We start from the raw sequence: 27,727 nt of genomic DNA on the forward strand, positions 1-27,727 counted from the left end.
ATATTTAGAAAAATACGAATAATGTATATATTATATACATTTATTATAATTAAACAAAGAATGAGTTATTCTATTATTTCGTATTATAAAGATACTGTGATTATAGTAGAAATATAAAAAGAAATTGCACAAATTTCATCCAAAAAAAAGAGGCAATTTCCTACAAAAAACGTTCCAAATAACATTTAAATATGTCAAATTAGCACGAGGTTAATAATAAAACTCAATGTTTCATAACCTATGCCCACAAACAAAGATAAAATCACGACATAGGTAATAAGACTTAACGAAACCGTTCACTATCTTCACGACAATTAACATTAATCACTTATTTTATCTAATTAACAGTTATCCTAATAAGCATTCAAATAGCTCTAATTATTACAAAATTGATAATCATAACAAGAAACACATATACATTTTAATTTAAAAATCGAAACAACAAAATTTTTAATTGTGCTAAGACAAAAAAATAGTTTTTATTTTATGAATTTATAAACAAATATATAAATATTTACTTACCTTAATTTAAAAAAATTGTATATTATTACATTATTAGTGTAATTTATAACGTTAATGTGTTTAATGATTTAAAATAATAAGAGTTTCTTTTGGATTTTCTTATCATAATAAGTAATTATAAATCGATCGCGAAATCTTAACACTTTTGTTTCCTTGTAAATAAAAATATTAATTACGTCTGTATATTTATTTTATACACAATTTCATAATTAATTCCAAGAAAAATTAAACTTTATAATAGTAAAGTTTAACTTCTTTATATCTGTATTTTTTATTATTATTATGGTTTCAGCAATTTCGTTAGATTAAAATAAATTACAATTAATTATTCGACTTAAAAAAACTAAACACAATTCTACAACTGGTTTATTTTACATTTATATTTCAAAAGTCCAACAACGAATAAATAAATATAAAGTCCAGGGAGACAGAATTTCCAACTTCACAGACGAGTTTGGGCCGTTGGTAAACGAACTTAAATAATGATGAATTCAATAATAAATTAACAAAATGTTAAATTATAATTATAATTTCTTAGATTTAAAAAAATATTCTTACCTTTTTGAAAGCTGACAAAACTTTTCTTACTTTGCTACTCTTTAGTGACGGTTTCTTTAGCATAATTATATTAAAAGAATTTGATCAGATTAGACCATCTCACTCCTAACAATCTCTATAATCCTTGTAGCAAAAAATGAATTCTGTGCACTTCGCACCAGTTTCTATGCATTCGCTCAATATGCTTTAATTCTTGTTAGAACGCAAACGCAATTACAGAAAAGTATAGTTATAACGTAATCTTATAATTATAACGAATTATAATAATTGATAATGAAAATACAACTGTATCTGATAAAATAAATCAGTCTTCACGGAGTGCAGTCTTAAAATATTTTTGTATCTTTAAGATTCTGTTACGCTTTACTAACTATGATATACAAAGAATCATACAAGCGGGTTATTTAACCAAGTCAACTGTTCATTTCCGCACGTCTTACGCAGTGGGAAGACGATTTCCTGTCCCTTCATAAGAAATAAAGTGTTAAAAAATAAAAAAAAGTTGTTTTTAACTTTAATAAATGGACGTGGAACACGTTGGAGACGACGTTAGTCTTGAAGATGGTTATCACTTGGTTTTCAACAACATAAGTTTTGGCGTCAAGACATACTTTAAAAGTAAGATATTATTTTGTAATTATAATTTATATTGAATATATTTTCTACGTATTTCACAACTTTAACCCATTATCATGTAATTGAAATATAATAATAACCTTTAATTATTTGTAGAGTTTAAGGGTAAATAATATGGAATTTTAAATAACCTATCTTGTTTTATAAATATGTTAAAAAATTATGATGGATTCACTAATTCCTCATTAATATTTTGTGTCGAGTCAACGCGAGTATTAAAGTGGTTTCATAGCCCTATTTTTGTCTTCTATAATTTAATTTATGACATAATTCAGTACATAAGTATGATTTAATGTTTGTACGGAATATCAAGACATTTAAAATATTCTCTTTTATTGAATTTATGTACTAAGATGATACTCTGTTTCTTTCTCATATTTATTGCTTTAATGCGTAGTGAATAAATAAACATCTTTATTATTGTTATAATTACATCCATGTTGAAAACATTACATAGATATAAATAAATGTACATATTTCTATTTTAGATCTCATTCTAAGGTGAACTATGTAATATAAGTTGTTACAGCCTATTTAAATTAATAAACAGTTTTATGTCATCGGTAATAAATAAAAATTGTGATTCATTAAACATTTACTTTAGTAACAGAAATAGTTTTGGCAAATCAAACTTTTTATCTTATTCATAACTTACTATTTAGAGTTAATTTATTAATTTAATTTAATTATAGGTATATTTATAAATATTATTATAATTTGAAATTATATATCAAGTAAATATTTGAAATAACGCTGGCATTCTTGATAAACTGGACAAAGGAAGTTTCATTTCGGGTAATCAAGGGTCAATATATCGCGTAAAAATGAGCACATAAATGTGTACATAACTGTTATTATAATTTTAACTGCAGAGTTTCCTGCCGATAGAATCTACATTCCAAGCCGGTGGTAGATTTACGTTTAATACAGTTCTGCAAAATTATGATTATAAAAGTGCTTGTAAAAACCTACTGAATTAAGTATATAGTATAGTATATTTTGATTGATTCATTGATGAGTTCGAAATAATGTATCCTATAGCTTAAAAAACACTATTTCGGAACATCTAATTATAACTCAAATAACTAATATAACGCTAAAGCTAAAATAGCATTTACGTTGAGGATTAAGAAAAATAATCCATATAAATATCATAATTATTATAGGGATTGTATAAATCATGACCACGTGAAAGAATGCTTGCAGCATTTCTCCGTTAAATTGCAATTCCGTTTGCTTGTCCGCAAAATGTATCAGTCCTCCTTTGACAGGTAAGGACAGAAGACATTGTAAGGAATATAACAATTGTTAAAATTGTCTCTGTCTAAATCTCATTGTCTTTGGTATCTCCTTTTAATTTTTTAACCGTGAGAGATTAAAAAGTGACAGAAATATAATATAATCATACTATCATACTAAATAAACACAATAAGACTCAGATGCATCTTCATGACCGATATTGATTAAACTCGGATTTTGTTTGAATTCACAAAACCAAATTAATGTTATATATATACTTTTAGTATTATTTTTTCTTATTGCCGTGTAAAATTATTTTACATAGAAATAAATTTTTTGAAACGTTTTTATTTATTCGAAAATTTCAATTTCAAAATTCCGAATTTGGCGCTATATATAATATAAACTCTAAATTAACTAAACTGATTTCACAATCAGTTGATATTTATATATTTTATTAAAGGTATAAATATCAAAATTTTCCTTTACCTAATTTTTATGGCTATCATCGGTTGTGTTCTTCTTTCAGGAATACGATAAAAAATACTCTTGTTTAGTTAAAGTTTTTTAATCTTTGTAATAATATATTATGGTTTTTTCTGAGTACAGTCTCCAAAGAATACAAAAACTCGTCACCAAAAGTAAAACAGCAAAAATTAATAAAAATTAATTGTGAAAAAAGTGAGAGTTTTATAATTAAATCGTTATGATATTATACACCTATAATAATTATTCTTTTACTATAAAGTAATTAATCTTAATAAGTTGACACACACCTTTGAAACAGTTTGAATTCCGGACAAGCGCCACGGAGTTTCTATCTGCTTAATTTGAGGTTATAATTTATCTCGTGGTTTGAAAGAAAATATCGTTGGGCATTGTCTCTCATATAATATCCATCCGCACGCACTAGATAAGTGTGGTTAATTCCTAGTTCCTTCTCCTTTAAGAAGAGTGCTGGAGCAGCCCTATGAAGCAATACGACATTTACATTACTTTGTAATATCACTTTACTTTATAATGTACTCAAAAATGTTTTGATTTTTATTTACTTTTTTATTTTATACAGTGCATTTCGATAATACCGTGCCCATTTTTATATTAGTTGCGAGTTCATATATGTTGCCACTTTTAAAGTAATAAGCCAGTCCGTAACGTGTTTCTCATATATATATAGATAATTTAATGGGTAAATCGTGAAGATAAACAGTTCATACGCACTACTCTATCAGAAACGCGTTTATTTAAATAACTATATTTTATATTTAAAAAAAAGTTTAGGATGATAAACTTTACAAAATATAAGGAAATCATGTAAATAAATATAATTAGAAATATAGGCATAAATCCTTATTTTTTTAATAAAACCTTAGTTGAAATTAAAATGATGAATTCGTATAATATATGTAACATTCATCTTCTTAATAAGCATATTATTGCTTGTGTAAGGTGATTTCGTTATTTATTATGTTTACGCAATTCGATCATACAAAATCATGATATCGCAAAGTCCTACCGCGCTCGCTAGTCGCACTACTTTCACGATTGAACAGTCGGGTAGTGGGTTCCCCACTTTAATCTGACAACGATTGTTTGAAGTGAAACGTTAATACTCGTCAGTTGCCTCTTACTCCTCCGCACATACAAACTACTCGCGATTTTATCAAATTAACAGTTACACTGTATCATATGAATTATATGTCCCAATAGTCAGTAACTATGGATGTTGAAGTTGGATGTGGTGATACTAATAAAATAGAAAATCCCATTGTGTTTACGGATCTCGTCATCAAAATCTCCGGTAAATATATTTACTTATATCGTAATTAATGCTACCACCGCAAAAAATATTAGAAAAAAACGGTTATTTCGTTAATACAATTATACAATATTTAATTTTATATTAAACAATTTTTTTTCGTTTTTTGACTTAATTTTACAATTTCATTAATATTTACTTATTCATCGCGCTAATTAAACCTTATATTTTTGCTATTGCTTGTTTTAAACACACAATTTTAAATATAAATTAAATGATCTCATATTTATAAAACGAAATGAAACGAATATTTTTGAAAGATATGAAAGTTTTGGCAAGCATGTACTAACAATTTATTATAATATATAAGTATATTCTAATTTTTATAAAATGTTTTTAATTCTCAATTATTTATGTTAAACATTTTATTGAGACTGCGAAAATATGTATGACCTTAACCCGCTGGTATATTTAAATAACTTACAAAGTACGAATTAGTATACTGTCAGAAAAATTCAAAACTACTAATAAAAGAGTAGATGAAACCTTAACTTCTTAATCCTGATTGAACTATTTTCATATAGCTATAAAATATAAAATAAATCTCTACATATATTCGTAACGTAAACAATAATGTAAGACATAAAATAATATACATAAATTCGTAAATAATTATATCTCGAATTTTATAATTAAACGTCTTAATTGTGACTTAAACATTTTAATAAAGTTTATAGTTTTTTTCATAACACTCACAACTTCAAAAATAATTTAAATATGGCTTGGTACATTTGATGATAATACTGAATCCCTTATAATATAACTTCGTTGTCTCTCTGTCCGTCTGTCACCGCTTATTTTTTACCAACTGGAAGAATACAATTAAGTTTCTCATATAGTGTTATGTAACCCAAGCAATAGGTAATATATTCGTATATAGGTATATCAATAATAGATAATGTGGGAGTGGCGAAAATTATAAAATAAACAAAATATTTTCAATAAGAATTGCGCGACGTATTATACAAAAATCATAAGTCGTATAAAGGAAACGGAAAATATTCGTAAAGTGTATAAATTCAGTCAGAAACAAAATCTATTGTTCTATTGAGCACTTAACAGTTGTCAGTCCACAGTGGTTATATGATCATAAAATATACGATAAAAAGTTTATTGAATTTTATATTATGTAAAACATACTTAGAAGATTAAGCTATAACAACAACAACATTGAGAACTTATTTAAGTATATACAAATCAAAATGAAAATGGTATCAAGGATACTTGCCAAGGTCAACGTATGTCTTCATTCTTCGAACATGTGTTAAGCGTTTCGGACACCATTAAGTCAGCTGTCGCAAAAGCGTTGGCCGTTCATATCACATTGGATCTCTTAATGACATATTTCGTCTTGCTTTGGGAACAGCATCGATTCCTACTACTTTAGAACCAAACGGCTACTATAGTGCCAGGTCGTAGGACGTGTCTTTATTGGATGCAACTTTCGTATACACGTGGCAGATCACCAGATCACGTCCCGTAAATCTGGTACATTCACTTAAACTGCTCAAATACTTAATACTGGCTTCGACCATCGAGTATAAATTTGCAGGGCTGGGTTTAAAATTAAAAATATTACATCCATGGTCATCGGATACTTAAAAATTAATAAAATACCTTTCTAAAAAACTGGCCTACACTTCTGGAAATGAACGAACTGGCGCTTACTTAATTCAAAAACTGAGTCTTGCGATTCAGAGATATTTATTATATATTCAGAGAGTATTGCCAGCGTCCTGTGTACCATTGTACAAAAGTTACTGAAAAAGTTTGGAGTGTTTTTTATTTATATTAGATATATTTGTAAAGTTTTATTTGATTTCGTTTTTTTTTTTGTCATTTTTATATTATTGAAATCATTTCTGTAAACATTTAATAAATTAAAACAATATATAATTTATTTAAGTATTTAAATTTTTAGTTCGTGTGAGTCAAATCTAACTGAATTTTAAATTAGCTCCACTCAACTGATTGAAATTTTGCACACACCATATGCACACTTGATGCTGATGACAAATAATTCATGGAATAAATTAAAGGTTGATTATGAAAAATATTTAAATACAAACTCGTTTGTGCATTCACGTCACGTTTGTTTTTCATTGGAGGCTTTGTATAATATAAGTGTTTTACTGGTTCCTGAAGTAAGCTTATGTACGACTGTGTGGGTTGTACATAATATGGTCCTTTGAGCCGGTTAGCGGACCTCTCTGGATTCTACGAGGTGCCGGATTGTCATCGATGGTGTCAACCTTGGAGATTGGATTGGATTGGTGAAGCCAAGGGATTCAGTCAGAAAGAAGACCTGGCTGTGACGTCAGTAATTGGAGCTGACGTCACGAGTGGACCCACGACGACAAAGTTCGGCCAGGAGTACGAAGTTGACGCGGAATTGTAGTGAGTGAAGTGTGCCGTGATCATTTGTGAGTACTATAATCTTTATTAATTGTCAAGCTAAATTGGACTCTAAGTCAAACGAAAAATTAATATAGAAAATCGGAGTTATTGTATGGATATAGAATTATAGAAGAAAATTGAAGTAACAGGGAACCCATACTCATCAGTCTAATTGTCAAACCCTTAGAGAAAATTGAACTGTTATAGAATATGTTGTTTATGTGAAACTTAGATTTTTATGTATAAGAACTGTTATATTTCTAAAATCTAACTTGAACTTGTCACTTAAAGGGATTTGTAACGGATAAGTTAATTTAATAATATTTACATCATTTTACGTTTTAACTCACCATGGACGTATTTGATAAACTTCAGGTAAATGTTAAAGAGCTTATAGCAAAAAGTTTCGGTGCAATAGGTGCTAGTAGCTAGACGAGACAGACCCTTAGATGGATGTAGGCGTGGTGAGGCGTGTTATGTACATATAATTATATCTGTACCAATGCTCCTAAATTCTGACTATATAATAGTTTTTTGGTAATAAATAAAAACAAGTACGGATTGGTCAAAGCTTTTATTTAGAATAAGAATTATCTAAATGGACATCATCAGAAGAGAACGAATAATCAGAAGTTCTATCAGACTCAGTATCCGAGCCATCGTTTACTTGTGTAATATTTTTTTCAATTCCATCGTGTTCTTTTTAAGTCAATATTGATCTTTAACTCTTCTCTTAAAAGTGCTCATAAAAGTTTCGTTAAAGTTGGAACCTCTTTCCTGACTGCGTATATTTCGTCGTACATGTATTCTATTTCTAACTCCACAAAGATCAAAATCGTCTATCAGTGTTACTTTTTATTAAATGTGTCTTTTTCTCGGTGGAAAGATTTTCGAGACGTGGAAGCAGCAAATTCACCGTCTTTAGTAATGGTGCTGATGGTTTTCTCAGACAAACCTGAAATTTAAAAAGCCTCATTTAATAAACTTACAACATTTAATTCACACTTACACATAATGATATACTCCACCGTTATATTAACGATTTCACTTGTACGCACTTAGAAAATACTTTTACTAGATATAGTGTGTGCCGTGGATGGAAGGTGAATAACACCAACACGACACAAATAATCTATTCATTGTAGTAATGTAATTTTTTTAAATGTATTCCTTAATATAATTATAAATTACCTCGTTCTAGCACGGCTATAATGCAACGTAGAAAATGAAACCCGAAATGCCTAAATCCAATTCTTGACAAAATATTATGAAATTAAATATTCTTTAAATGTTTCCAAAATCCATAAAGGTAGCATATAGACAAATATGTATTCATCACAGAGCGGCTTGAATTATCGATTTTGACCTGCTTGATTCTTTGGATTTGTGCAGAACAAATACTCACGGGAAATATCCGGAAGAATTGTTTGGATTAATCCCGGCCTCTGCATTTCACCTACGAACATTTTGTCAAAAATCCAAATTTTATCCACATCACCTTAGGAATGTCTGGAAATCCACAACATCGCGATTTTTAAGGCATTTTCAACCTCGCATAACCATTCTGTAGAACCAGCCTTCGCATGAGGTATTTCCAAGCCGAGGCGTGAAGTGTTCTATATTATTTTAAATATAAACATTTTTCTTCAAAAAGACTCTTCACTGGACCTTATTGAGCTTTAACCAAAATAAAAATTATAGAAACATACATATTGTTTCTTTAACACTACAAAACAAAGAATATGAGAAGCAAATTTCTAGGGAATAAATAAAATCATCTCAAAGATCATAAATTTTATGGGTCAAGAACACATGATGCATTAATCTTATACTTATATTGCAATTTAGAAATTATCTAAGCTAAGACGTAATGTCTAAGATGTATGGCGAGGTACGATAGATTTATCTTACGCACGTGCTAAGAATAGTGCTAAGAGATAAGAACTAAACTCCAAGAGGCTTAGAAAGTTGGATCATGAAACGTGTAATACGAAGTTTTGTTTTTCACTTATTCCGTTTTTAGTTGGAGATTTTAGATAGGTTGCATTTATTACCAGATAATATAATATTATTGAAGAAATCGAAGTCAGTATGAGAAAGGATATGTATTTTAGTAACCTAGGATCACCGTGCGTCGTCACGATAGCATGCGAAAGCAACCCCGTGGCGCCCGCCGATGAGACGGAGAGTGTACCGCTGGTTTTTTAGTGGGTATTCCGGTGTACCGCCAACATCTTGGGCACCGGCGAGTCCCAAATAACCCCCATTTCCACGTGGGGGAAAAGCGTAACGCGTGTTTCCAGCGGAAAAAGAAACGATCACCATGCGCATCCAACTGAAGATGAGCCTTAGATATGAGTAACAGATTTGGTTTTCGTTTACCTCTTACATTAGAAATGCTTAGCATCAAATTTTATTACATAGTTCGCAATATCGAAATCAAATAAAGATTTGCAGTAGAATCTCAATCTCTCAAACAGCCCAGCTCGGGCAGTACACTTGATTTGGTAGCCGAGGCAAACGAAACGGAGCATCCGACGTCCAATTATCACAGCCACAGATCAAATATAGAGCAGATTGGCGCCGATTGACCGAGCGAGATGACTTGCGGAGAGAGCAGCCTACGGGGATGTCGTTTGACCAATGAACGAGGAAAATGATGAGAATGGATAGGCGGTGACGGAATAGCTATGTGTACACATTCTGTGATTAGCAAAAATGAGCTCCCACATATTTCGAAGTGAAAAGTTGTAAAACAAGTTATCTAGGACTCTAGGGCAGGCGTAGTGTATTTTTTATATATTACATTTTCAAGTTAAACTACAATCCATCTCAAATTGAAAGTAGTACAAAATGCTACCGCCATTGGCAACCTTTTTAATTATTGACCTGTCAGTTGAATCTCATCCATGTTTATATCATCCCCATCATATTTGAATAATATCGTCAGAAGACAAAAAAGAAATCTAATAGCATTCAACTTCAAAAGTGCCTCAGTATAATTAATCAATTTTATTGACAACTTAAAATAAAACAGTTTACCTAGACGTATGTAAGCAATCTTGAGAGGAAGATGCTGTAGCATTACATACCAGACCAGACGGGACATTACGGGTCAGACCAGTAAAAATTAATTACACAATATGGCCATGACGGGATGTCCAGCAGATGTAAAATGCCTAAATTTATAATTATGAAGTGAAATATAATTAAAAAAAAGGAATAAAAAAATATAATTTCGTTTATAAGATATGAGCTCGCTACCCGAAAACCATCTGTATTTTATTTTAATACATTGTGTATTTAACTAGGATCTCCGTTTAAAAATGTCTATGATAATATACATTCTAATATATATGTGGCCTAGAAATAATTACATTTGTGCGTCCTGTTTGTCTATTCTGATCACTCACATCCCAAAAACCACAAAAGTATTTATTTATCTTTATATGCTAAATTACTTTTTGATTGACAAGATTTTTATAGATGTCATAATTCTATAATTTTGTTTGTATTAGTATTGCATATAACAATCGAAAAAAATATATTTCAAAAGTATATTGTAAGTGAGCCGCCTATATGGTAAAATGAATTTCCTTCATTGATTTCCTTTCGAAGTCCTGATGATGATTATCATCACAGCCTTCTTTATTCCACGGTATAGGCCATTTGGTATGGGCCATATGCCTATCACTCCGTATCCTGCCTCGGTCCTGTGCTCGTCCAGATTCAAGCCGCAACAGTAATAATGTTGAACGCCCATATTGTAGCTGGACGTCGACGAAGTGCATAGATTACTAAACTAAAATATATAAACTTTGAAAAACAAACGCATAGAAAAATAAGTCTACCCCGTGTGGTGCATATATTAGCTTATTTTCCAAAACCGAAACAAATTTATGAATAGATGTATCAAATAAAATTAACTTATCACATTTGCGTTGTGACCTATATTATAAACTATTGATATTCCTTTATTGCTTATCACAATGTTTTGGCTATAAATTAAATTATTTTACTTATTTACCAAATATATTTGGACAGAAATAAATTATTTATCTTATACGCTCATTACAAATAATAATACACTAATATAAATCAATATATTTTTATGGTACTTCCTGTAGTAACAGATTCCAATATTTTAATTCAATGTATGTATAATGTATTTAATTTCGTACATAGTAATGTACAAAATTAATCTGAATGAATAATTTCGCAAATTAATCTGACATGAAATCTCTCGTAGTAATTATACAATAAAGCAATCCAGTAACTCGAACACAAATAGCTCTAGCACGCGGAGACTACTTTTTTAACTCGTATTGAACTAAACATGGCTGAGTAATGTATAGTAGTATAGTTAAGTTGCAGTACACATACCGGTGATTCAACTATTTTGTTGCACACTTAACATTTATTACGACGACATTGCGATGTGTTTATACAATAAACTAGCGACGCGCCCGGCTTCGCACAGGTGCAATGCTCATACTAAACATACTACAGAATGTCTTTATATAAAACGTTGACAGATTTTTCGTCATTAGACAATACAAACCGCTATGTTCCTTCATTTTAAATCTGTAATATCTTCGAAAATATCCATTTAAATTATATACTGTACAGGGCCGTATTGATCTATATTAAATGCACAATGTATTTAAGGTACTTAATTCATTTCGTAAATAAGCCATTATTTCTTGTAAAAAGTAGAGGATAAAAAATGGTAACTGTGGATTATACCAAAGAGATAGAAATATACCGACGCGGACTTTTTTGTAGACCTTTTTGAGGTTTACTGTAGTACATTATTTTGATCTATCTCGTAGGCCAGCGTTTGCAACGTAAGCGCAAAAAAATGTGCATATAGCGCAAATTTAACAGTCCTTTGGGGTTATGGATTGCAGCATGCTTGTCAATATCATATCATGATGATGTTATTTATAAATGGTCATCATAAGTTTAAATGTTAGAATTTATATTAATTATAATAATAAATTACAATTTTACATTTAATCACGAGTCTCGTGAACAAGACATTCATAGATAATGTCGAAATATCGAGCTCCACCAAATAAAAATAAAAAACATGGTAAATATCCCGTTTGAAATACTGTTAGTAATAAAAATAACCATCTTATATTTATGAATTAATGATTCTACATTACTATATTGCTTAATTTGGAAACGCACATACCCAAAATTAATAATTTAGAAATCTACGGCTTTGGTGAAGCTTGGTGGGCTTGAGCGCGCAAATTTGCAATTAACATTCACATGTTTTAGTTACTGGAACATCTTAGTTCAAAGTAAAATGTTTAAATTTTCCTATAGATAAGGATACCATACCCATTTTAGGGATATATATTTAAATTTAGCTAAATGTAAACAAAACTCAGGAGCCATCTCTGTTCGGGTAGGCAATCCAAGGCACGGCCTAGACTAACTCCTAAGTAAACAATAAGTTACTACCAAATTCTCACTTCATCGCAATCAAATCGCAACGTTATCGTTGCTGTTTAGCCATTTTCCTATTCTACTTACACAACGATCCAGTTGCGGTTCGGTCGAAGTTAGATTGGAATATAATCGAAATCGTGTCATTACCGATATAAATAAGTAAATTTGGCCCTCAGTTACGATTAAATTGAGTTTTATTTTATGAAGAATAATCGAATTTGGATCGCAATGGAAACGAAAACGTATTACTTTGCTCAAGAGAACGTTACTTTTCCGTATATAAATACCAATAGAATATATCATCTTCTAAAATATTAGATATTAATTATTTCATTATGTATGCTGTATAAATGTATTGCCTTTGCCTATAAGTTATTTATTGTTACAGAAAAAATATGGTTTCCATATAAACGAGCTGATGAGCAGGTGATTCTCAAAAATGCATGCGGTGCCATCCGACCGAGCCGATTGACTTTCATACTTGGACCTTCAGGAGCTGGCAAGACTACACTGCTGAAAATATTAGCTGGACGGAAGTATGACCACTAATTTTATACATTTTTCTAATTAAAAATATGTTTTGATCGGGTCTATCGTAGAACAGTACGAAATTATTAATATAGATAGATAGTTTGTGACAATTCTAATTATTTAGTCGAAAAAAATTAAATATATGGAGTTTAAACTTGTCTGCCTTGGAGATAATCAGTATAAACACAAATAAATATCCACTTTACACATAATGCAAAGATATACTGATTGTATTTAATTACGTTCTTCATACAATAAAGATTTTTATTTGTTATTTATTTTTCCAAACTTTGAAGTCAGGGCCTAGAGATCTACAACCACGAGGCCGTTGAATTATATGACATGAAACATCAATGGCATATCCCCGCATAACTTATGCCATCAGAAAATTGTTAGCATTACGCTATTAGAACGAAATTAATTACGATAATCGAAAACATACAACAAATTACGAACACGACAAAACGAATTTCGTTATTCCAATGCGTTAACATAGTATTCTATACCTATTCATTCGATTAAGTAACATCCGAAACTGACGATGTAATGACGTAAATTGAAAAATGGCCGCTTCGCCGACAGCTCTGACAGTCGACATGTATGGTCCCGAAGGAGCTCCTGGCTGATCACGTGATGTAAATCAAATCCTTATCACATCATGCTCTTTACGTCTCATGCACGTAATTGAAACGCTGCTACTGGAACTTCTCAGGCGTTTGATATGGATACCAGTTTTTCACACTATGGGACACGTTCCTAGAGATAGAGGATTTGATTGTCTCGTTAATTTTTTAATTTTAAATGATGTCTGCTAAAACAACAGTGACAGCCATTTACTTAGTTACCAGGATGGTAGATTTCTGAATATGGCCGATTGTGTTGCTGAGTGGAAATAGAATGCTCTTCTAGAAAATTCTTACTCAAAACTTCAAGGCACAAAGGATATAACATCTTAGTTCCCAAGGTTATTAGCGTCGAAAAGGATGGTCCAAATTTCTTACAGAACCAATGTCTATAGCTGTGATCGTTTAACATCGAGTGGCTCATTTGCCAGTCATGAAAAATTCCAATCCGATCCGATGCCATGCGATGTGGCCTTTAATTTACTATCAAATAAAACTGACTACTAATGAGTATTTTCTGTTCATTTAGCAATATAACCTAAATTAATTAATAATGAAATATAATTTTCATTATAATAAAGTAATTACAAATTGTATTACATTATTGAATAATAACGATACATTGCTGTATATAATTATGATAAATTATGTTATTGGATAATAAGAGCTTGCGAGTGGCGTTGTAGGTATATTACAAATGAAATATTTTATGCATATCATATAATAACTACATTAAAATCACATCTCGCAATTACAATATAATGCAATAAATTATACAAATAAAAATAACATAATCGATTACGACGATCCTCGAGCGTTTATATCTAAAACCTGTTTTTAGGTTTATCACAAGTAACAACTTTAGAATGGATAACTTTGTAGAAATATTGCACTTTCGATGTTGTGACTAGTTTGCCTTGAGCCTTCATGTCAAATATTAATGTTTATTACGTTACCAGGACGGCAGTGTAGATGTAACAGCGATTTTTCCCTTTCTTGGCAGTATTATGTGAAACCTGAGACAGATAACTAAGTTTGATCCATTCAAACTATAATAATATAATATAATATCTAAAAATCATCTTAAATAATAATGATCGTAGTATGCTACAAATAAAATATTAATGTCCATCTAAATCACATAAATATTTTATATAGGTATACAAACAACTGCTTTTGTTGAATAATATTTTTCATATACATATAAAATAATATCTGCTTTTGAATAGAAAAATATATTTATATGTTTTGGGCAAAACACGTTTTCATCTTCAAAACGAATATACGTTAAGTAAAATAATAACACTGAATGCAGTAAGTGTTTATGTACGCCTCTACATATAAATACAAAAGTCCCCTTTAAATGTCAAGTCTGAAGTGTCTTGTAGTCTTGAGCCATTCGCTGATAGAGATTGACTCACAATTTGTCAATCAGGACATTACCTTTCATAAACAGGATGGTATTATAGTTTTAATGGCAAGAAGAATAAAAATTACATCCTACATCCGTCAAACTTCATTTATACAATAATAACATTTATATAAGGATTACAGTATGTTTATTAAGATTAAATGAATAAATAAATCTTATTATTCACTAAAAGAATACTTTTTAGAAAAAAAAACGCCTGGATCTAGAATTTTTTAGAAAAAAAACGCTCGTTTTCCATCAAATGATACTAATTATTGTAAATAACAACATTGTAAATCTGTTTATTTGAAAAAAGCAACTATGTGAGTTTCTTGCCGTTTCTTCTCGCTGGAGGCTGCTTTCCGAAACGGTGGTAGTATTTAAATATTGACGATTCAAAAACGCTTCATTGTGAAGTTGACTTGAATAAAATTGATTTGATTTGATTTATGATGATTTGTTTGAAAAGTTTACTTTCAATTATATAGTTTTTACTTATTTATTGTTAGTTTTTATTATTTATTTGTCGTAGAAAGACTGGCGTAACTGGTTGCCTTCAAGTATCTGATCGGAATATTGTGTTGGTAGCTCAACACGCTACACTTATTGACACACTCACTGTGCAAGAGACATTGCAATTCGCAGCTTCGTTGAAGCTGCCTCAAGTAACTCGAAATGAAAGATACCATGCGGTGAGTTAAAACATTTGTTTATATTTAGATACATTTATTTTATTTTTAACGTTTAAAGGACATGTTTTCAATTGTAAATTGTCAAATGTACGTCAAAATAGATTCAATTTAGATGTGAAACTACCATCGATTCGTTAGACTCGGTCTAACACTCAATATTTACTCTTTCCCATCAATTTAAATAGGTATTAAATAATTAAAAAAAAAAATTAGAATTTATTCCATAATCGAAACGTTTAGAATTATAAGCTTTAAGTATAAGTGAAATGACTTTGTTAAACCACAGAAAGCGCCAAAAAATCATCATTCCGACATCACTTGTTCAAAAATATTGAATCCTAAAATTTAAAAGAATCGTTAAAGACGATTGTACAACTTGGGAATATAAATTATGAATATTTAAAAGTAAAAAAAAAATTTTTTAATGGAAAGATATCTATAATTCATGTTTAATAACACATGTTTTAATATTTTTTTTATTTCATGTACATTTTATACATTTATTAATAATACGAAATACTTATCTTTCAGACTCTGAGTATCATCCATTCATTTCATTATGCTTTGCACAATGCTCATACTATAAATTCCCATAGTCATGTCTACTCTTTCATTTTCATATCAATATTATTGCAAAATAAATAAATTGTATAAAAAGATCCCGATATTTAAGTCAAAGATTAGAGACAAGAAAAATAAGAATTTAATAGAAGATAAATAACCTTTAGAATAAATATCCAATTAACAGTATAGCCCTAACCTTTAACTTTAAATATGTGATTCCTAACAAAGAAAATGCTTAAAACAATGGCATTGTGGTTATGTAAAACAATGTATTACATTTGAGAAAATGAGTAGCTACTAAGTTCTTTACGGTTCGTCTCGTTAATATCGACATTTTGAACCGGTCGTAGGCTTTCAAATAATTCTGTAGCGTGATGATTAAGAGCCAACTTTAATATAGACTAGATAAATGAATTCTCGATTAATATATATTAGGTTTAGATTTATAGACATTTATTCTCAAAAAGACATAAGTGGCTTACTTGAGATTACACATATAATATAGTAATATAACATTCGCGTTCATCTTAAATAATAATAATAGCTATAATATAATATAATACAATAGAATAGCTACATTTTTTATGTGAGCAGGTATTTTATTACAAAGTTGCGCTCCTTCATATGTAACGGTTTTTTTACCATATGATGTTCAAGTTTTAGGTAATACAAGAAAGCTGGCTTGTCGGGTGCTACGCTTAAGATCTTCTTTTACTTTGGTAAATTTTATATTAGTGTGGATAGTTTTGTTAAGATTTTTTCTGATCAAGATACATGTACTAAGGTAAGTGATACAAATAAGGCCTACCTAATTTGAAACACTTATTATCTTAATAAATTATTCGAAAGGGTAATAAATAAAAGCAAGGCATTATTCTTTGGTTTATAAATTTTAAGTAATTATGAAAACATATTATAATCTTTTAACAAAAATCACTTAAAAAGAGGTAATTCGAAAATCTTAGCCTCAGGCCTTTTTAAAACATAGTGACTTAACAAAGCCTAGTACTTAAACTATAGGAATATTGTTATTAGAGTATTAAGTACTTATACAAAAATACATATTTCTGAGTCTTTATCAAGTCCTTGAGATCCTTGAACAACTTTCTAAGTTATGTTACTAAATATTATGCTTAATTTGCTAGTCAGACTTGAAGTCACATATTACCAAGAAATAAAAATTAATATAAAAAAAAAAACGTATCCATATATACGATAATTAGAAAATTAACATATCTTCTTAAAAATAATATTAAATATTTAAAAAAAAATTTAAAAAATGGTAGGCCTTAATTAAACAAGGTAACTAAATAAGGCCTTGGAACGTAATAAGAAGCATAATTATTTGCTTAGGAACATTAATCAGTCTTACTGATAATAAGAAAATTACTATAAAATCAATTTTTCTGACAATTAGGACATACAAATGCATCTAGATCCCTTTTTGTCAAGCCGACGCAATCCTCGTGGTACCACTGACGACACCCTACGCACTGTCTCATATCAGCAATCCTCTCTTCTCTACATGCAAGACAATACCACTGTTCTCTATCTTCAGTTGATTTTGGTTTAATCAAACGTTTTCTATTTTGTTTGTAGGTTTTTTTTGTTGTTTCCTTTATTAGTTTATTTCCTTGCTTTTTGTTATTCGAATTATTCTTTTTTGGTTCTTTATGTGTGTTAAATAAGTCTTTGGTAACTCTCTGGCCTTTATAATTTAAAGCTTTTTTACGTGGACGGTTCTTAACAATACTGTAGTCAGGTGTAGGCATAAATTTTTGGAAATCAGTCTTCTTAAGTCTAGCAATTTTAGCCAAAGGTTCGTCATCTTCAGTGTCTTCGCCATCGGACTTACGTAAAGTAACGTTATTGGGATTAATATTTTCGATGTCGCTCTTCTCTGTGTCTGAAGAAGTGCAAATTCTTAAGCGTCTCGGTGGAATAAACCTGTTTATAAATGCGTAGATATTATCTTCAGACGCTATACTGTCCTGCTCATTTTCTGTACTATCGCTATATTCTACTAGTCGGTGATTAATCTGTAAGCCGCTGGGCGCGGGAAGATTTTCGAGACAATTTTGGTCATCATTATTTATTCGAGGTGGTGTACTGTGATTTATTGGGGAAGCAGATGAAAATACTCGAAGATCAGGAGTGGTGGGAGACGATGGTAAGACGTTTTCGGCATCGATCAGATTTTGCAAATGCCGAATATTCCCGATGGGCGAGGATTGACGTGAGTCAGTATCTGTTTCAAAATTTGTATTGGATCCTGTAAAATATTCTTGAGGTCGTGTTACATTTGTATTAATTAGTGGTAAAGATTCAGCAGAGTTGTTTGAATTACTTTTACTAATAGGACGCTCTGTCAATATAGAAGGAGCGAAAGCAGAGTCAGGTATTGCTTGAGCGTTTAATGGATAAAGCCCAGTAGCTTTGAATCCACTCGTAATATTTTCATAGGTCATGCTCTTTGACCAGACCTTAGATAAAATTACGTTAAATCGAGATTTAGTGATATGTTTGGCACGTGTTTGGTACATATATTGCAGAACTTCTTGATCCCAGTACGATTCAAATGGTTTGTAGCATGCTTTGTCAAGAGGCTGTAATTCGTGTGTCGTATTGGATGGTAGACAATATAGTACAATTTCATATTTTTCAGCGACTTCGGCAATGCGAAAATCCAAATGACATTTGGCACCGTCAAAGATAAGGAGGCATTTTCCAGGTGTTTTATATGTAGCTAAATGTTCAATAAAAATAATAAAAAGTTCCGTTGTCATACTTCCTTTTGGTGCCATGTGGACAATTGACCCCACAGGCAAATTATCGTCATATTCCGGCTTCTTTCGTTTACCCTTAAAAAGAATCATGGGTGGTATCGGATTCCCTATGGCATTGACACATCCAACGACAGTGACGTTCTCACCATGCTCAGACCCTATCATGTGCACTCTTTTAACTCCTTTCTGAGCAATCACGGTTTGTTGGTGATGAAGTGTAAGCCGACAGCCCTTTTCGTCCATGTTATAAATCTTTTCAGGACGGTAATGAAGATTAAATTCGTCATAAAGCTTACGAACTTCATTGAAATGATGAGTGACGATGGTTTTGTTTAATTTCTGGGCTCGAGCTGGGTTTAAGAATTGCACTTTTCGTTTTGCTAAGTTTGGATTTCTTTGTAAAAATAATCTAAACCAGCCTTTTCCTGCAAGTCCTGTTTCTTTGTTGAAATTGTTGTCAATATTATATTTGTCACAAAAAGCAAATGCTTGAATACGAATCATTTTTGACGTCAGAGGTATTCCCATTTCAGAAAATTTTATTATACGGCTGACGAAATCTTTTTCTTGCTCTTCTGTAAATATAGCATTTCTCCCTAATTTCTTATGTAAAATACCACTTTTAAGATGATTTCTAATGGTTCTTCTCGGAACGCCATATTGTGCCGAAGCTTTATAAGTCGACAATCGCCCAAAACGCACATCATTAACTGCCGCTCTTAAGTTTTCTTCGGACCACGTAGCCCGTTTTGGTCTTGAAGAAGACATACTAAGATAATCGATCTGTAAAAAACATATTAAAGTTAAAATTCAACAGAACTCCTATTAAGGCCTAGGGTCAAAAATAAGGCCTATTATAAAAGTAGGCTTTATTTAGTATATCATATTTCATAAATGTTATAAGCAATATTTAATTCGCATATTCTACAAATTAAAATTTAAAGTCATAGTTACCTTTTTGAAGAGTTATATTATAATCCATATAAATTACATGAAACAAAACTTTAAAGAATAACGTAAAAAAATCAATAGAAAATAATGACAATTTAATAACGCGCTATGAAAATGCCCGTCATTCGCAAACGACCGGCCACTACTGTCGATGTGAGCGCGAGCGGGCCTCTTGCGCCCTCTGTGCCGAGGCGTGGAGCTGTCGTCTATGTCTATGTCAAGTATTTTTGATGTAAGTATATTTTAAACGACCTTTTCGCACTATAGGCCTTATTTGAGCATAGGCTTTATTTGTATCAAGTACCTTATATATATAAAGCTCATCATCATCATCATCATCATCATCAACCCGCATTCGTCCACTGCTGAACATAGGCCTCTCCAAATGCACGCCACTGTGGTCTTTCTTCGGCAACTCGCATCCAGCTCCTGCCAGCCGTCTTGCGCAAATCGTCACTCCACCGTGCCTGAGGACGTCCTACACTACGTTTGCCGAGACGCGGTCTCCACTCTAGAACACGTTTTCCCCAACGGTTATCGGTTCTACGACAAATATGGCCGGCCCACTGCCACTTCAGCTTACTAATCCGGTGGGCTATGTCGATGACTTTGGTTCTCTGACGAATCACCTCATTTCTGATGCGATCCCTCAGAGATACTCCGAGCATAGCCCTTTCCATAGCACGCTGACCGACTTTAACCCGGTGGACCAGCTTTGTCGTGAGTGTCTACGTTTCGGCTCCGTATGTCATGACGGGTAGGACGCACTGATTGAAGACTTTCGTCTTAAGGCACTGTGGGATCGACGATGTGAAGATTCGTCGTAACTTCCCAAATGCTGCCCAACCTAGCTGAATTCATCTATTCAACTCGTCCTCAAAGTTGTTTCTACCTAATCGCAATATCTGCCCGAGGTAGACATATTTTTGAACAACTTCGAGGACGGTACCGTGTATCGCAATCGGTTCCGGTAGAACATTTTCATTGAACATGACCTTGATTTTATCCAAGTTCATCCGTAGGCCGATGCGCATAGAAGAATCAGCCAGCTCATTCAGCATTTGTTGTAGGTCCTGCAGCGTTTCTGCCATGATGACGATGTCGTCTGCGAATCTCAAGTGAGAGATGTACTCGCCATTGATGTTGATGCCACGCCCTTTCCAGTTCCGCGTCTTGAACATGTCCTCCATTACATTAGTGAACAATTTGGGGGAAATAACGTCCCCTTGTCTCACTCCTCGATGCAATGGTATGGGATTTGTTTGCTGATTCTGTACTTGGACGGACATGGTGGCGGCTTTGTCTCATCACTTCTCTCATCACTTGGATGTATCGCCAATCAACGTGGCAACGCTGCAGGGACACCAGAACAGCCCAGATTTCAACCGAGTCAAAGGCCTTCTCATAGTCCACGAATGCAAGAAACAGGGGCCGATTATACTCATGGGACTTCTGTATAATCTGCCGCACTTTATGGATGTGGTCTATGGTGCCATATCCGTTCCGAAACCCGGCCTGTTCCGGGGGTTGGAATTCGTCGAATCTTCGCGCAAGACGGTTCGTGATCACTCTTGAAAACAGCTTATAGACGTGGCTCATTAGGGATATGGGTCGATAGTTCTTCAGCAGGGTCTTGTCTCCCTTTTTGAAGAACAGGGCGACCACACTCCTACTCCACGCCTCTGGAATTCTCTCTTCAAAGAGGACAGAGTTATAAAGCTTCTGGAGCTCCCTCAATACGGGTTTACCTCCTGCTTTCAATAGCTCTGTTGTAACGCCGTCCTCTCCAGGGGCTTTTCCATTTTTAAGCTGTTTAAGAGCAATCTCGATTTCGCCAATACTGACTTCTGGCAGGTCTTTGGTGAAATGGCATGTTAATGTAGCTCTAGGATCCTCATTTTCGGGATCACGTCGAGATGCATGCGATGCGTATAACCGGCCGTAGAAGTCCTCTACTTCCGAAAGAACTGCCGGCTTGGAAGAAACGACTTCTCCTTGCTGATCTCTTGGTTTAGTTGCCGTTTCTTTGACGAAGTGACAGGTGGGTTTTCACGTCGTTTCTTCATTAGCCCTAAAGTCTCTTCCGTAAGTTTGGACTTTCTGCCCTTACGCTGCATGCTACAAAATCTCGTGCCTTCTTCCCTGAGAATTCTAACTACATTTTCGAAGTTCTGGTTTACGTCTGATGTGGTTTTCACGGCAGCGAATCGGTTCTCCAGGTTTGACTGGAACGCTTCAGATCCCGCAATGGTTTGGAGCAGGGTTGGTCGGAGTGTAGACTTCATCAGACGGACGCGCTCGGCCTTAAAATTGATATTCAGAGAGCCTCGGACAAGTCGGTGATCACTACCGGTATTGAACCTGTTGAGCACTGAGACGTCTCTGAATATGTGCCTTTTGTCCGTCATGATGAAATCGATCTCATTTTTGGTCATAGTGTCGGGGCTTTGCCACGTCCACATCCTTTGGGACTGCTTCTTGAAGAAGGAGTTCGTCAAGAAGAGACTCTCCCGTTCGAGGAAGTTGACAAGCATTTGCCTCCTATGATTTCTGCTTCCAAATCCATGGGGTCCTACTACCGATTCGCTACAATTCTGTACTCCCACTTTAGCGTTGAAGTGGCATGGGGGCATGACAACGTTGTAGTGGGTTTTCGTGGTGGAGTGGAGGGCCTTCGATATATCATCGAACATTTCCTCCACTTCTATAAAGCTGCCGGATATTCATTATTTTGGTTTCATTATACATTTTTGTAGTAGATATTTGAAAGGGATAACGGAAGAGAATTTTTATTATTTTATTTTGTGCTATTTATGGGTTGTCTAGTCTTGTTTTAGTGGCACTTCCCCAGGCTTCAATGAGATATAGTAAGTGGGGTTTGACTAGAGTGCTATAGATGGTATAACTCAGCTCACGAAGAATACATCGGACTAGGTTACGAATTGAGCCAGTAATTGATGTTAGTTTTTGTCTTATATGTTCAATTTGAGTATTCCAAGTTTACTCTCTATCCGTAATCCCAGATATGTTTCAGAGTTTTTGTTTTAATGCTTCGTTATTAATTGTAAGTAGTACGTGTGGCAAAATTGCTTTATTTTTAGCTTTAAAAATGATGTAGCATGTTTTTGACGTATTTATTGTTGGGAGGTTACGTTGAAATGATGCAGATAAAGTATTTAAGTCTTCCTGAGCTTCAAGGATAAGATTTTGTATAGATGGTCCAAAATAGAAAAGTCAAGTGTTATCTGCATACAGGGTTATATATCCATGTAAGCCAAGACCTTGGTCTTAGATTTTATTAATGTAAGTCAGAAAAAGCAATGAGCCTAGTATAGATCCTTGCGGAACGCCACAAGTTATAGGTAATAACTTACTTTGATAGTCCCCAATTTTAACCACTTGATGTCTATTAGTTAAAAAGGATACGAACATTTGTAAAGCATTACCATGGATACATATGCTTTCTAGCTTTTTTAACAGTAATTTGTGGCGCACGGTATCAAAGACTTTCTTTAAATCAATGAATATACCCAAAACTATATTTTTGGTATCGATGTTGGTTTAATTTTAGTGACCAGGTCAATTATCGCAGTAAGTGTGCTTCTTGGTCTAAAACCGTACTGCCGTTCAGAAATAAAATTAATTGTTTCCATATATTTATGTAATCTACTGTGTAATATTTTTTCTAGTATCTTCGATAGGACTGGCAACACAGAAATTGGCCGGTAGTTACCTGGTTCATCCGTTTTAGGTCCAGCTTTATATATAGGTGTAACTCTAGCAATTTTCAATGTATCTGGGAATGATCCTGCTAATAATAACTTATTGAAACATTGTGTTAAAGGCCTAGCTATTTGCTTTACATTTACATTTACATTTACATTTTAATACTTTTGTGCTTATACCATCTATTCTAACACTGGAATGACTGTGAAGATTATATATTATTTGGATTATTTCGCTTATTGTACATGGTTCAAGACTAGATAAATCAGGGTCAGTTTGTAGATTCATTTTAGGTAAGACCTAGGATAAATTATCGTTAGAAGTGTTAGTTATTTTATTTGCTAGCATAGGTCCTATAGGAGAGAAGTATTTGTTAAATATTTCACATATTTCTTTTGGGTCAGTAATATATTGGCTATCAACTGAAAGTTTTGAAGGAGCACAGACTTATTTTATTTTGTTCTAAGCTAGTTTATTTACAAGGTTCCACATTTTTTTCGGCTTTTTATAACATTTTGTGAATTCTTTATAGTAATAGTTATTTTTTGTGTTTTGCCTCTTTGCCTGAAATTCTATTTTCAAATTATCATCATCGTTATTCTTCTTTAGTTCTGCCCATAAGGCATTTCTATTATCTATCTCACTAATTACTTCCTTGTTTATCCAATCATTTTGAGGGAGATTAAGTATTTTCATTTTTATTGTTTTACTTTTATAAATTAAGTATTTTAATTGATTTTCAAATTGTATGTAATTGTAGCTCTGCTTGTTAAACTCAAATTCAGTCGCCAAGGTGGCCAACTTTTCATAGTTTATTGCTTCATACTGTCTACGTTGTTTTGGTGGTGGTTTTATTTTCTTCAATTCCAAATAAATTTGTTTGTGATCTGACATAGGGGAGTCGGTTAGATTAGTTTTATCCTTTTTTAGATTAGTACTAATTTGGTCTATAATTGATCTTTTTGTTGATGATTCTCTTGTGCAGTATTTTGTAGTGATTTTATTTAGTAATATGTGTCCAGCTCCTGTCAATAGATCGGTGTACTGCTTAGTCTTCTTATCTTTTGTCAACAAGTCAATGTTGAAATCTCCAAAAAATATGGTCCTATTTCTTTGTTGCAATTGAGATTCGTAAAGTCATTAAAATTTGTATGTGGGTTATAGACGACTCTTATTTCAAACGTATATTTTTCCAGCTGAACCCATAGGTAATTATTTCCTCCACAGTAAATAGACTCAGATAGGCTAGACTTCAGATTGTTGTGTATATAGGCTGAGACGCCTCCGCCTCTTGAGTCATTTCTGTAATTGTAATAATGTGTGTAATTAGGGATTTGCAGATCTAATGCTTGATTTTCATTACTTATCCAAGTCTCTGTTAATAGAATCGCGTATTTGAAACTGTTCGTAACATGCACTTGAGTTCGTCTAATTTCCCTTCCTTGCACATATGTACTTCGTGCATTAATATAGAGGAATGTAAGGCGTGATTTATGGCTTTGTATGCTCTGATAGTTGTCGATTACTTAATAAGTATTAGTCTCGCTAATAGTAGATAAGCTGGTGTTTACTGAATGTCGTTATTGATTTTTATGATCGTCGGCATCCCGTTTATTTATTTTATAGTAAAATCTTCTTCACCTTGGTTTTTTTGTCTTATTAATACTTCTTTTAAGTTCTTAAAATGTTTTTGTTGGTGTCTGGTCTGAAAAAATCTTTATAGTTTCGGGCAGTTTGTGTCTGTTGCGTAACAAGGTTTTTACTGGTTCTAGGTGTGTCATAGCATATTTTGATGATGCGAGATTTTCGGAGGGAGTACTTGCCAATTCTAAAAAAAATAATGGGTTTTGGGATGTTTCCGTCAATCAAGGAAGTGATCTTCATGACTTCAATTTTATCTTTTGAGATTCTTTCTTCAATATTTGCAGATAACTTTTCGGGCAAGCCCGACAGTATTATATTCCTTTCTCTGTTCCTACGATCTTGTATCTCTCGAATTATTTGTTCGTTGACTGGAAGTTGGTTTTCGGTGTAAGAATTCAGGGTTTGAGAAGATGATTGAAGCTTGTTGATATTAACCCCGAATGTCTTTATTTTACTCTCGACCTTTTCTTCCAATCCTGGAACCTTAGCTTTGATGTCTTCGTGCTCTATCTGAATGGTGGACGAAGATTGCTTCATATTGTTTAACTCTGTCTTGATTTCCGAAAAGTTATTTCTTAGTGAGTTTTAATATATATTATCGCTACACGATTCCACATTCCTGCCTGCCTTTATGTCCAGATCCATAATTTTACTTCCAAAGTTCTGATATCAACTTCACCGATAAAGAAACCGCCATTTTTTGACGAATGCGTAATAAATATCATTACCTATTTTAGATCTTAACTAATGATGTCACGTCAATTCAAGGTCAAAGTTGTTTGTTAGTCTTTACTGCCATATAACATGTTAATTATATTTTTAGCATACGATTTAATCTTCGTGAATATATTTGTAAATAATTAAAAAGAAAACTTCAAACTTTTATTATTATTATAACCTCATCTTTTTTTATTTCTCACAGATTGAAGCAGTATCAAAACAATTGGGAATCTCGGATGTATTGAACACTCGAGCTGGTCGCTTATCGGGTGGTGAACGGAAGCGACTAACGATAGCATGTGAACTCCTAACAAACCCTTCTATACTGCTTCTCGATGAACCAACTAGGTATTGAACTCGTATTTTTTATATTTAATTTTGATTATAACTTTTTATACCGTTAAACTGCATGAGGTTTTAATATTAAGTACCGTGTTTTTTGTAGATAGGCTAAAAACATTATTTTCCGCAGCGGGCTTGACTCCGTGTCATCGATGTCTGTGGCCCAAGCTCTTAAATCAGTAGCACGTAGCGGGAGATTAGTTGCATGCGTGATACATCAACCGTCCTCTCAGCTGTTTACCTCAGCTGATGACGTCATACTCCTAGCCAATGGAAGAACCTTGTACTCTGGGGCGATTGAGGATATCCCTGAATTGTTAAAAAGGTCTGGCCTTGTCTGCCCGCAGTATTATAACATGGCTGACTATCGTGAGTACTCAATTACATGTTAATATAAAAACAATGTAATTTATAAAATCGCAATCAAACTGTCAATTATATTATATTTAATTACATGTATAATTAAACCTAGAATTAAATTAACAACGACGGTATATTAATAAGTAATATATTTATAAACTTAATTATAAAGGTTATAGATAGTTTTTTTTTTATTAACGACTATGTAAAACACAATAAAAAAACTATAATAGTTATTTTTAAATTTGATGCTTAATTTTAAAAATATTTGGTCTCACATATTATTAGACTGATGGCTACTTTTTAGGCTTTTTCGGTCAATAATTCTCAGTAGCTGTTCGGATTTTCGAAGTTGACAGTGTTTACTCCTATGCTACGGAACGGCTCTTTCTGGTCGTCATTCCAGATTATCGGAATAAAGGAATAGAGGATGAATTTATGTTTGCGCACACTTGTACACTATAATATGTTCTGCGCAGGTCTCTAATCTCGCTGGAAAATGGCTGCCGAGGCCTAAATTGGTTAGGGGAAAATGAGTTTTATTTTTGTTTGTTCTTGTTAATTGACGAAAATTTTGAAAAACTTACCTAGAATTAATGCCTGGTTTAGTTTTAGAGATTGCCAGTGGTGAGCACTCTGGAAATTTAGCACTCCTAGAAAAAGAGGCAATAACTTATGCTAATGAAATGAAAAAAATAACAGAGAGAGAAATTCAGGAGAAAACAGTCAAAGGTAGTTGATTT

General features: G+C 32.6%; 1 protein-coding gene across 3 annotated transcripts in view; it reads left to right on the forward strand.

Moving 5' to 3' along the window:
* The first annotated feature begins 1,413 nt into the window (after positions 1-1,413).
* Positions 1,414-27,727, forward strand: part of LOC113392016 (ATP-binding cassette sub-family G member 1-like) — a 34,759-nt gene continuing 8,445 nt past the window's right edge. The window contains exons 1-6 of one of the 3 annotated variants that reach the window (XM_064215935.1): positions 1,414-1,698; positions 13,023-13,170; positions 15,732-15,891; positions 26,485-26,630; positions 26,755-26,993; positions 27,594-27,716. In XM_064215935.1, the coding sequence (XP_064072005.1) occupies positions 1,602-1,698; positions 13,023-13,170; positions 15,732-15,891; positions 26,485-26,630; positions 26,755-26,993; positions 27,594-27,716 (913 nt within the window). In that variant the 5' untranslated portion in view covers positions 1,414-1,601. Of the gene's footprint in view, positions 1,699-4,526; positions 4,757-13,022; positions 13,171-15,731; positions 15,892-26,484; positions 26,631-26,754; positions 26,994-27,593; positions 27,717-27,727 lie in introns of those variants that run through there. The other 2 variants (XM_064215937.1, XM_064215936.1) reach the window with 2 other exon arrangements.

The sequence above is a fragment of the Vanessa tameamea genome, chromosome 10 (assembly GCF_037043105.1).
Source record: "Vanessa tameamea isolate UH-Manoa-2023 chromosome 10, ilVanTame1 primary haplotype, whole genome shotgun sequence".
In the NCBI taxonomy this organism is placed as follows: Eukaryota; Metazoa; Arthropoda; class Insecta; order Lepidoptera; family Nymphalidae; genus Vanessa; species Vanessa tameamea.